This window comes from Lolium rigidum, chromosome 1 (assembly GCF_022539505.1).
Source record: "Lolium rigidum isolate FL_2022 chromosome 1, APGP_CSIRO_Lrig_0.1, whole genome shotgun sequence".
Classification (NCBI taxonomy): Eukaryota; Viridiplantae; Streptophyta; class Magnoliopsida; order Poales; family Poaceae; genus Lolium; species Lolium rigidum.
In genome coordinates, this window is record NC_061508.1 from 272,210,836 (window position 1) to 272,222,641 (window position 11,806).

Below are 11,806 nucleotides of genomic sequence, written 5' to 3' on the forward strand. Positions count from 1 at the left end.
AATATCAGTTGCAACGTACAATACGTGTGTAATTGAGAAAATATGAGTTGCAACTCGTGCGCAACTAAGAAATGCTAGTTGAAATTCACTTGCACTTCCCATATCAGCACGAATCACGAGACAAATCAGATGGCTAAAAAATCAACTTAGACTTAATAAAAATCAGGCGCCTGATTTCTACCAAAACCGTATTTATATCTGCTTGCCTGGCGTAGGCGGACAAGCATCCGGCCCTATCTAATATATCCATAGTTGGCCATGCCCATGGCTCGAAGAATAGCCAGATCCGTACCGGTTCATTATCAAACCAAAATTGCCCTTCACTTCCCCACTCTCGGTGTGAGATACACATAAAGCGGGTGGAGCTTGTAGCTTGTGAGCTGAACGGTGTCCACCTTGTCCTCGTCGCCCTCCTTTAGCCTCCATCGGAACTCCTGCACGAACCGCGCGATGGCCGTGCACGAGATGGTCGTCGCCTGCAGGGCCCCTGCGCAGGCCCTCCTCCCGGCGCCGAACGACATGGTTTTGTACATGTCCGCGTCCTCGAAACTCCCCTCCATGAACCTCTCCGGCCTCCACTCCTCGGGCTCCTTCCAGTCCTCCTTGTTCATGTTGCATCCGTACAGGTTGATGATGATCTACCACAGTTGGTTAAACAATTTTATTTTCAGAAATACATGCTCAGCTAGCAACCAATACTTCATGTTCATCATGGCGTGCTTTTTTATGTACGGTGCCATTATTTATCTGGTCAATTACCTCCGTACCGCCTGGGATGTCGTAGCCGGCAAGCTTGGTGTTCTCATGGACAAACCTCGGAGGTATCAGCGGGACAGGAGAATGGCGCCGCAATGTCTCGTGGAACACGGCGTTCAGGTACGCCAGCCGAGGCAGATGATCCTCTGTGACCATCTCGTCGCCGCAGACATCTTGGATCTCCCGGTAGAGACGATCCTGATGTGTCACGAGAAAGTTCTTGTTAACATTGCACCAACCACCCGGCGACTTCAAAATCGATAGAATAGTAAACCAGGGGAATACGTTGCGGAGACTTGCAGCAGCACTTGCCTGTTTTTCTGGGTTCTTGGCAAGCTCATACATAGCCCACTCGGTGGTGACCAAAGTGGTATCTGCAGACTCTATGATTTCCTCCCACGCCATCATCGTCAGTTGCTCGTCTGTCAGCGTGTTCTCTGCCAGCAATATATCTAGATAGCAGACCTTCGCCTGCTTATCGCAACGCTGTTAGTGTGCACATAGGCAAATCACTTCAACACAACGCTGTTAGTGTGCGTATTTTTTTCACCTCTCCGCACGCAATTCTTTTCTTCTGTTGATGGATCAATGCCCGCATCACCGCGGTTCGCCTAGATTCCGTTCTCAGAACTCTTGTTTCGAAGCTCGTGTTTGGGATCCAACGGAGGTACGGGAAGAAGTCCCTCCAGTCAACATCAATTGCACACATCATCATGTCAACCACTATGGTCTGGTAGATTTCCTCCTTTGATACCTCCCTCTCGAACTCCTTGACATAGACTGAGCTCACATCCACACCTAAGCTCTGAAATTGGAGTGTGCATTAGTATTATCGGTCGCCAAGTGCATTCGTTCTGACAGTACAATTTCAGGAATAACGTCACTATGTAAAATAAAATCATGCCATTTGTAGACTAACCTGGATCACTGACAAGCGGAATAGCTCAGCCTTGAAAACTTCTCTGAAGTTCTGAGGAGCATTTGGGTCATCAGTCACCAATTTATGGTATGTTCTTAGCATGTTCTCAATCATCATGTCCCTTGTATTCCGAAATTTTCTCTAGATCATTGTCAATAAGGACATTGTTAGATCTTAATTCAAAAAATCATAGAGGGAGTAACTATTTTAAATAAGTTTTCGTGAAAAGAAAATTTTAAATAGGTATAAGAGCGTTAAGACTTGCACCTGAGCAGAAGAACCCAACACACCCGCCATGATATGCCGTTTTGCCATTATGTGGAAGTCCCCATAGTCACTTGTAGCAACCATAGTTTTATCACGAGTGAGCACTGACAATGCTTTAGATAGCTTTCGAGTACATATAGATGAGAACTTTGCAACCATTGCCTGCAAATATAGGATAAACGTATACTTTCTGTTACACTTTGGTCAGATGTGAGACACTTGTACCACCTGCAATCATTGTTTAGTTATTGTATCACAGCCAGTGACTATCAAGAAGAATCAATTTTTTTTTGTTGATTTCGCTATTATTAGCATTGTTTTCAGTTTTATAATTTGCAATAAAAGAGGCCAGTTCACAACGCATTAGAATCCTTGATTCATCTCCAGCCTAAAGAAAAAGAGAAATGAGAACAACATCTTATTCGTTTATAGGGTCAAGTTTAGGGGTAAAAAAGGGAATATGATAAATTGTTTCCTAATTTGAATTATTGCATTGCTATCTGGACGAAAAAACACAACAAAAACATACAGATTTTATTGAATAAATGTGTACTGCAGTGTTACAAAAATCATGGTCAGATGAAAAGTCATATTCTCAGAGTTACCGGAAGATAAATATTGTATAGTAATAACATAGAAATACATTTTCAAGAAAATTTAAGAACAGAAACCGGGAGTGTTATATTACCTCCTTGGCTACTTCTGCTGAGTTGAGCACAACAACTGAAGAAATTCCAGTCCTTATAGTATATATTGGCCCATAAATATCACACCATTTTGCAAAGGTCTTATGAGGCATCTTTTCTTTCAGTTGATGTAGATTTCCAATAATTGGTAAACCGGGAACAACTACATCACAAATTAATAAAACACAAGAAGATTTAATTTTTGCCTTCACATAGAGTTGATATTGTTATTTTAAGAGTGGAATTGCTATTTTAAATGTAATGTCGATGTATAATCCCCATACATGGTTTCAATTTAGATTCATGCAATTAACTTAACCAAGAAATTCTTCTCTTGTCTTTTCTTAATTAGTTATTTTGAGCAAGTATCATAGGACGAGGCTATATAGTACCATACAATGATAGAATATATATTAACCTGATCTTTCTTCTCTCTATATATATAGCAAACATGCTTAGATGTCCTTGGAGGATCATCTACAGATGGAACCATTATACACAATAATGCCAGAATGTCAAAAATAGGTGATGAACTACCAGAATAATACGCATCCCAAATAGGTGGGCACATCTTTAGAATTAATTATGCTGCCGATGTATTTCCCAGTTAAATTCTTAATTGTAAACTTTAGTGGAAGGAGATTATCTGGACTCAGTGGCGGGATGAAACAAAGGAGCCGGGACGAAACATGGCTGAAAACAAATACTTTAAATAGAACGTAATAAAAATGAAATAGATTGACTGTCACATTTTAAAATGATTTCCAGACTAGAAATTGTCCTGTAGCTTAAACGGTCTGCCCAAGTTGCAGTCGTATTTCATTATTGCTTTGTATCTCTTCAAAACTAGATCTCACATGAGTATGCTGTTTCAAAATAATATATATGCTATTTGTATTATCAGACAGTAATGTACTGGTTGCTTACCTATTGAAAGAATACTTCTCCCTCCATTTCAAAATGATTTAGGTTCTAAGGTTGTGCTAAGTCAACTTAGACAAATTTGACTTAGAAAAATTATATATAACTTCAATTATTTTTGAACAGAAGAAGTATTCAGTAACTTCAACACCAACACAATAACTTCATTGCCAACTTTATTTTAACATTAGTTGTAATTTCAAGCCTCCTGACAACTTCATTGTTCATGTTTGCTACTTCATGCACATGCATAGCTCATAGCTGCCTAGCTGGTATGGATCCCGTTTGTACTTAAAAAGGAGAAACCGAAACGAACAACAACACACAACCGGCCCCATATTTTGGAGCGTTGCGCGAGAGCCGGTGAAATAATCGTCACCTGGGGGTCCGTTGGTGCGGTCCTTGTGTCCCATTGCGAGGCCAGCCTTGGCGGCGAGAATGATGACCACAACCAGCCCGCCCACGGCAGCCACCGCGGCCCAGTCGGCCGCGGCGAGCGCCGCCAGCAGTGCCTCCATCGGTTGGCTGGATGTCCGGCCGCGGCCGTGCTGGCTGGTCCGGAAAGAGTGGTGAGTGAAAGAATCAAAATAAACAGTGGCTGAGACACTGCCAGTAGTAGCACTACTCCGTTCTTATTGGTGTTACGGGACGGCGACACTGGCCCGTAGTGGCAAAGCGACAAGCGTGAGGGGCGATGTATACGAGAGCAGAGGTGAGCGACTGGATCCCTGTCTGTCTCTCCCCATCGCAAAAACGAAAACTACATTCTCACCGCCCGCTCGTCGTTCTTAGGGACGTGGCCAAAGAAGAAAACGAGCTGCAGTGAGCGAGTAGTAAGTAGTAATAAGACATCTCTGCTAAAATTAAGATCCTAACCGCTGACAAGTATGCATGCACATGTGACGTGATCACCCTTTTGATTTATGCAGACAATGCAGCAAGATACCGCTTTCTTTCATCGATATGTTCTATATAAGGTACTCTCCGGTTTTAAATACTAATTTTAGATCAGTTCTCTAAGTTTGACCGGATTTAAAGAAAAAATTGTCAATATTTACAATGTCTAATCTTTATAGTATGGTAATTCGTTATATATATGGTGACTCTGATAAAACAAAACTGGCGTTCTAGAGACTGATACTTTTTTCATATAAATTTGATCAAACTTAATTAAACTAGTGTTCGACTTAGAACAGAACTAAAACTTCAATTGTTCCAAACGACTATAAGTTTATCCGGGGCTTACCGCTCCTTCTGGTATACTCCCTCCGTCCATAAATAAGTGAATCAATTTTATCTAGATACAGATGCATCTAAATGCATTTTAGCTACAGATACCTCCGTATCTATAAAAAACTGAGTCACTTATTTTGGGGAGTAGACAAAATATGCATGCTAAGCCTATTCTAGAAAATAAAGGTGAGGTGATTGTTAAACACTAGAGCAATCTAGACCTAAGGATCTACGACACATCGTAGGATCCCACTTTTTTCGACAAAGAGCATATATTAATATCACGGAGATACCAATTACACCCAGCCTCTACAACAACGCACTGTCCTAGCAGCATTACGGATGCACACAGCCAAAAAAAGAAAGAAGAATTATCAAAAAAAATGTCCCGCTACAGTGATCTAATCCTTTAAAACAGCAGCACTTACACCAACAAGATAGCACCAGAAGTTCAGCTTCTCCAAAAACGACGCCTCCAAGAAGGTAACAGTGCACAAGCGCTATCGTCGCCCGATCATAGATCTTAGGTTTTCACCCTAAAGAAAGTCCTCACTCTCAAAACAATGCCTTCAACAAGGACATTGTCAGGCACAACCAATTAAGGCCAGACCTTGAATTTTCACCCTGAAAGGTAAGACTTTGAACTTCTCATGTACAGTCGCCCCCACTCGCATGCCGTTGCTCCAAGTCACAGATCACCAAGCCAATTCCTCCTCGGCACCAAGACTCGAGTCACCATGGCAAGACCTCAGATCTCGGCTTCCATGTCATTCTCCGCTAGCACCATGGAACGAGAACGAGCTCCATGATAATAACCGCCAGCAGAGCTTCGAAGCGCTCCCTCTGTAACCAAACGGCCAGAGAAAAGTATGGGTGCACACGACCGAATTCCACCCGATCCGGCAATCTCCAGGCTTGATTCGCCTAATGGAGCGTCGGCGGGGCCTTCCGGAACACGACTCATCCACCAGATCGATAAGGTCATGCACCGGTAGATCTTCATCTTAGCGCGAGAAGAAATCTTAGGACAGCTTTCTTTATTCAACCCGAGATAGTAGCCCCACTACACCATCCGGCACCATGCTTGATCTGCCACACCGATGCAGCGCGCCGGCTGGCTAGTCAGCTGCCGATCTTGGTAGGCCAAGTGCATCAGGATGTGGAGACGTGCATCCATGATCCATTCTTGCATGCAAGGCCATCTTGGTCGCTCTATGCAAGGACGTGGCCATGGATTGCATGGAGTCTCAGGCAGCCGATCCGTCTTGGTCGCTCTCTGCCAAGGACACTGCCTTGGATTAGCGTAGAGCCCCGATGCGGCCGATCCAAAGCAGCACAGCCAGATCGGAAAACCAGGAAGCCGATGCGGCCGATCCCTAGCACAGCTGCGAGATCGGAAGACCGGGAAACGGATGCGGCCGATCCAGAGCACAGGTGCCAGATCGGGAGACCAGCGAACGAGCCGTCCAGATTGCTATGTCGCTGACGCAGGCTGGCCGCCGCCGGTGGCCGGATCGGGGTCGACGTGCAGGGCAGGGAAGGAGGAAGACTACCAGGCTGGAGACAGGAAAAAACATGTGGAGACGTCCCGCGCCACCGCCGTCCGCCGTCTAACAGCTTCCTTCGGCGGCGGCGAGGTAAACGGGGCGGCTGGGGAGGGCCTCGTGCGGCGGCGGGCGCCTCCGGAGTCGCGTGAAGCTAAGCGACGCGGGCGTGTTTAGTAAGATCCCACTTATCGGGGGTGGAGTTTTGGCTCCCGGGTTGAGATGCACCGGAAATCTGGACCAACAAATCTTGCTACGAGATTGCCAACGCGGAAGAGAAATGAGGATGTACGTCGGCCTGAAAATCAATAATACTGCTGGGTGGCGTACGTCAGATAGCTGGGGCCCGTATCATTAATGCTGCGACTGACGGGAAAGAAGACGGGATATGGAATGGGAACAACACTGGAAGGAACCGGACTCGCGGTACATGTCGGCGCGGCGTCGTAGACCACAGGTCCAGGTTTACCTCATCGTGCTGCCGTCGGACCGTATCTTTTTCTCTTGACTTGCCGGAGGACCGTATCTCCCCGGAACAGACAATACGGCGCAATGTGACGCAGCAAAATCCGGGGCGTGGAGCGGGAGGGAGGCAGCGGGGGCGCGAGGATTTGGCGGCGGAGGTTGCCGGGATTAGAGGAACGGTTTCACCAGCGCGCGGAATCGCCTGGATGGGCTTCCCGCTGGATCCAGTGAGCAGGTAAGCCCTTCTTCCCTGCGGCATGGAGGTAGGTTCTTCATCTGACCGACCAGTCGTCTATGTTGCAGCGACCCTATCTATGAGGGGGCGGCGGAAACTGTGGTGAATGGTGTGGAGGCGAAGGAAGACTGCAAGTGCAGCCATGTGGGCTCGGTGGAGCAGGACTAATTCGTGATGGGCATCGTGCAGGCTATTGCTGGATGTGGTGAATCAGACGGGGACGGACAAGCTGACTCGGCAATGTCAACAGGGAAAATGGATCCACAATCCCCGGGTTGGACAAAAAGGTAAGTGATTTGCCTAGACTTGGTATTGCTGATTTTTAGCGGTCTGTACATACGCATTGAGATGGGAGTGTCTTTTTTTTTTTGAATAAGAGATGGGAGAGTCCATGTGGAAAAAATAGTCTTTGCATATCATGGCAAACACACACAGGTGAAACTTAGATTAGGCTACAACTATGTGGTAGATGCAACGTTCCCGTGGATTCAGTTATAAAGGTGATGTAATTAAAAAAATTGAAGTGAACAGAATGTAAATGATGCCCTGTAGTTTTCCACATAGTCTGATGGTTCTTATTGTGTTGCCTGATGTGTGCTCTGTGGCAAAGCAGGTTGCGGATCAGGCGGGCACCACCTGACAGGACACCGTGCGCGTCCAGGAAGAGTGCCCTGGAAAATCAATCTGTGGGTACACAGAAAAGCTTGGGGATGAGGTTATAGATCCTTGCTTAGGGACAACATTCGATTCTCTCGGTGAAGCTTATGATTTCAACAACTTGTACTCATGGGAACACGGGTTTTGGGATTAGGTATGGTATGCTGTTTGAATGAATGCACAGAAGACGAAATGCATGCAAGAGATTGTGTGCGGATGCTCGGTAAGTTGGTGTAAATCTGACATAAACCTTTTACTGCATGTATGAGTTAGTTTTATGTAAAAAATGCTAGCAGCCTGTAACATTTGTGATTGGTCTCTCCTTGTTCAGAGAAAACCGACGTCAGAGAATACAAAATCATGCAGGTGTGAGTGCCCAGCTATGATAAGATTGCTGACCGCAGACAATAGATGGTACATAACTTAGCAAAGAGAAACATAACCACACCATCAGTGACAGACGCGGGAAACAATTGAAGGGTGGGCACACCTTCAAATTTTCTTTTGCTCTCCCTCTATTCTATGTTGAAAATTTTGAAAACGACATTTCGAAGTGTTAAGAAATTCTGGAAAAAAATCCTAGATATTGCTGATGCTATATTCTACCATAGTGTAAAAATATTACTCCAATAAAGCTGGAAACAACTTATATTTTGGGCCACAAAAAAATAACATTTCAACTAGAAACATCTTATATTCAATGCCATGTTTCTTGCAAAACAGTGTCACATTTGCAAGAAATCTTTCCCATCCATATGACCTCATATGCTGCATTTTATCCTTTGCAATCTAACAAACATTATTTTCATATAACAAGAAATAATGGGGCAATTTGATGTTTTGTAGAGGAAAATCAGCATACCGTTCAGTCCAGCTCCCGCAGAATTGTTGTTGCTGCTAGTCGTAGAGGCTCAACCTCTGCTTGCGCGGTGGCCGACCGACCGGCACCAGTTCGTTGCGAGCTGCGGTCTGCGAAGGCAGCAGCGGAGGCGCGGAGCGGAACTGCAGGAGGTCGGGCTGATGCTAGCTCAGAAGCGTATGAGAAGCTTGTGTCCCTGTTGAAGCAAAACCTTGGAGTCATGGCGCCATTTGACGAAGCAAGAGATGGCCTTGGCCTTGAAGACAGAATGACAGTTACGAAGCGAAAGGAAATTCCTGCTGAAGGCTGTGAAGATGGCCCATCATTGCTGCAATATAACGGCAACCGTTGGTCGGTCTTACAACTCCTACTAAGAAGGTGAAAGCAGGTAGGCCAAGTACGATCAGGGACAAAGCACCCTACGAAGAGTCGGGTAGAAGAACAAGATTTTGCAGCATTTGCAAAAAACCTGGGCACGAAGACATGTCCTGAAAGAGGAGACATGCCGAAACAGCCACAAAAAGAAGCTAGATGCAACCGATGTGGTGTGACTGGTCATCGAAAGAGCATATGTAGTAAGCCTATAGGTTTCAGTTATATCCGCATTGCGTGGGTTCATGCATTGCCACCATTTAACTGAGGAGATGTATGTTCTAGACAATATGTTTTCAGCTCAAATATGTACTCAAAATTTTAGATTTCGTCTGTATAGCAATGGCAAAAAACATTGGAATGTTGTGTGAAATCAGTGACCGTGTGGTAGACTTCAGTATGACAGACAGCCAAAGAAACACAAGTTGTTCCAAAGCAAATGCGTCAAAAATTGTTGGAGCTCCTGAAGTAAAATGCATGGGTGTTGTCAAGTGTACTTTCAGGTGTGGCATGCCACACCCATTGGCTTCAAAATTTGAAACCCAGAGCATAGCAAAGTGTGTAAAGTGTGGGAGCTGGAGCCTGGAGGTAGCTGCCATTACGAGGGAGGCCTCTCTTCACACAACACAAAGCAGTTGCTGAGAGATAAGGGAGGGGCAAGGAAGAAGCAGAGCATCGACTGGTCTGGCTCAGCTGTCATCACGTCGGATGGAGCGGATCTCGACTGTTGACATCGGAGGTGGGCTGCTTTAAATAGACGCGTGTTGCCAACCCGAGAGCCGTTGGGCCTCGAACTTGCGGTCCAGCAAGCCACGAGTCAGTCCTGGACGTGATGAAACCTTTTGTTCTGCTAGATCCGCACCCGGACCGTAGCAATGAATTCAGCCCCAACGGTTACAAAGGACACTGTGCCATATTTAGCTGTACGAGCAGATACTACCAGGAATACAAAGTTTACCATCGATCTGTCCGATTCTCTTTGGCCCACGTATCGAGCTCATCTGAACCCGGGAGCCAAGATGGATTTCCGCCCACTTATCCTACTTCTAATTCTTCTTTCAATCAAATAGTCATGCATTCAACAAAAAAAATGAACTAGATTACATATAGAAAGTGGGATCCCTATTGGGAGATTGAGGGGAAATTTGGTTGGTATTAATGCATAAACTCTGTCCATTCAACACGTGGTTACCGGGGATAGATGCGCAATTTTTTTGTAACTTCAAAAGTAAATAATTTAAAATGTGTTTTAGTTGTTGTTTATGGGGCTGCTCAAGATGAGCAGTTCCTCTCCAAGCTAGTAAGAATCTGAGAGGATGAGCCTATGCATATGCTCGTTGGCGGAGATTTTAATATTATTAGAGGCAAGGAAGAGAAAACAATGAATTTGAATGCCCGCTGGCCTTTCAATTTTAATGTCATCATTGAAAACCTGGACCTAAAAGACCTAGTTCTCTCCCGAAGGAAATATAATCGTAGAGACTCACCCACATATGAAAAATTGTGCATAATTCATGCGAGTGTCGAACGGGAACATAAATCTCCGTTGGTGTATGTTAGGGCTTTAACTAGATCCAGTTTTGATTATACACCTCTTCTTTCAAACTCCCGGGAACGAGCTTTTCTTGGCAACAAATCAACCTTTTCTTTCAAATTGGCTTGAGAAGGTTTTTTCAAAATGGTGGCCCAGGAGTGGGCTTCTATTAAATAGTTTCTAACACCGTGGGAATTTGGAAAAATAAATTCGCCACCTTAGGTAGTTTCTTAGGGGGTGGACGTGTAATTTAAGTGGTCAATATAGGATTGAAAAAGATAGAATTTTAAATATAATTGAAATTTTTGATCGAAAAGAAGAAATAGTTTCGCTTAATGTGGGTAAACGAAAATTGTTGCGTTTAGCCAGTGATGAGTTAGCTAAGTTGCAGCATGAAGAGGAGTCTGAGTGGGATCAACGAGCAAAGGTTTAGCATGTGCAGGAGAGGGGTTGATAATACTAAATATTTTCACTTAATTCCGAATGGTAAACATCGTAGAAAAAGAATTTTTCAGTTGAAACAAGATGAAGGCACTATTATTGGTCAAGATAATTTGAAGTTTTCATCTCAGAATATTATAAGAACCTTTTTGGGCCACCCCTATCTAGTTCTTGTTCGCTCGTTGAAACGACGAATCATGACATAAAATGTATATACGATGAAGAGAATACTACTTTAGTTGCGGATTTTACTGAGAAAGTGGTCCAAGAGGTTGTAATGCAAATGGAAAATAAGAAGGCTCCAGATGGGTTTCCCGCGGAGTTCTATAAAAAAAATTGGCAGGTAATAAAAATAGACTTGATGGCAATGTTCGATAGTTTTCAAAGAGGGGAGCTACCTCTTTTCCATCTTAACTTTGGTATGATCATTTTAGTCCCTAATAAAGACAATGCAGTCCAAATTCAGCAATACAAACCAATTTATTTGTTAAATGTAGACCAATTTATTTGTTAAATGTAGACCAATTTATTTGTTAAATGTAAGCTTTCAAGTGATCACCAAGGTTGGGGCAAATAGAGTGTTGAGTGTTGCTGAAAGTGTTGTGCATCCGACTCAAACAACTTTTATGCCTGCTAGACATATTCTTGAAGGCGTAGTAATACTTCACGAGACCATTCATGATATTTATAGGAAGAAAATAGATGGGGTTCCATTTGAGATTGATTTTAAAAATACATATGACAAGGCAAATTGATCCTTTTTGCAACAAGAGTTTTGTATGAACCGCTTTGGTCCTGAATAAGGTATTGCGGGTATTAAGGTAAATAGTGACATGGGACGGATATGATTGTCATCCTAATTGCAAGGGCCAAAGAGGACGGTCAAGTCGTCGGCCTTAGTTGGCAGCATGGTTTCT

The 11,806-nt window shown here is 44.2% G+C and overlaps 1 protein-coding gene and 1 long non-coding RNA gene across 2 annotated transcripts; one reads left to right on the forward strand and one right to left on the reverse strand.

The window, feature by feature from the left end:
- Positions 1-320: 320 nt before the first annotated feature.
- On the reverse strand, positions 321-4,067 carry LOC124683710 (ent-kaurene oxidase 2-like). The gene is made up of 8 exons (XM_047218173.1): positions 3,929-4,067; positions 2,631-2,791; positions 1,943-2,104; positions 1,676-1,816; positions 1,307-1,561; positions 1,069-1,227; positions 760-954; positions 321-638 (listed from the first exon to the last, which is right to left on the reverse strand). Exons 1-8 carry the CDS (start codon positions 4,065-4,067, stop codon positions 321-323), a joined length of 1,530 nt encoding a protein of 509 aa, XP_047074129.1.
- Positions 4,068-7,208: 3,141 nt separating this feature from the next.
- Positions 7,209-9,287, forward strand: LOC124683711. The gene is made up of 4 exons (XR_006996793.1): positions 7,209-7,313; positions 7,640-7,906; positions 8,015-8,163; positions 8,530-9,287. It is a non-coding gene; the product is annotated as an uncharacterized LOC124683711 (long non-coding RNA).
- The last annotated feature ends 2,519 nt before the right edge of the window (positions 9,288-11,806 follow it).

Coding starts and splice junctions, on each gene's coding strand:
- LOC124683710 (XM_047218173.1), bottom strand. CDS start 4,067: ATGGAGGCACTGCTGGCGGCGCTCGCCGCGGCCGACTGGGCCGCGGTG. Junction 1,817..1,942: donor TGTTGGGTTCTTCTGCTCAG/GTGCAAGTCTTA, acceptor ACAATGATCTAG/AGAAAATTTCGGAATACAAG. Junction 639..759: donor ACATCCCAGGCGGTACGGAG/GTAATTGACCAG, acceptor CAACTGTGGTAG/ATCATCATCAACCTGTACGG.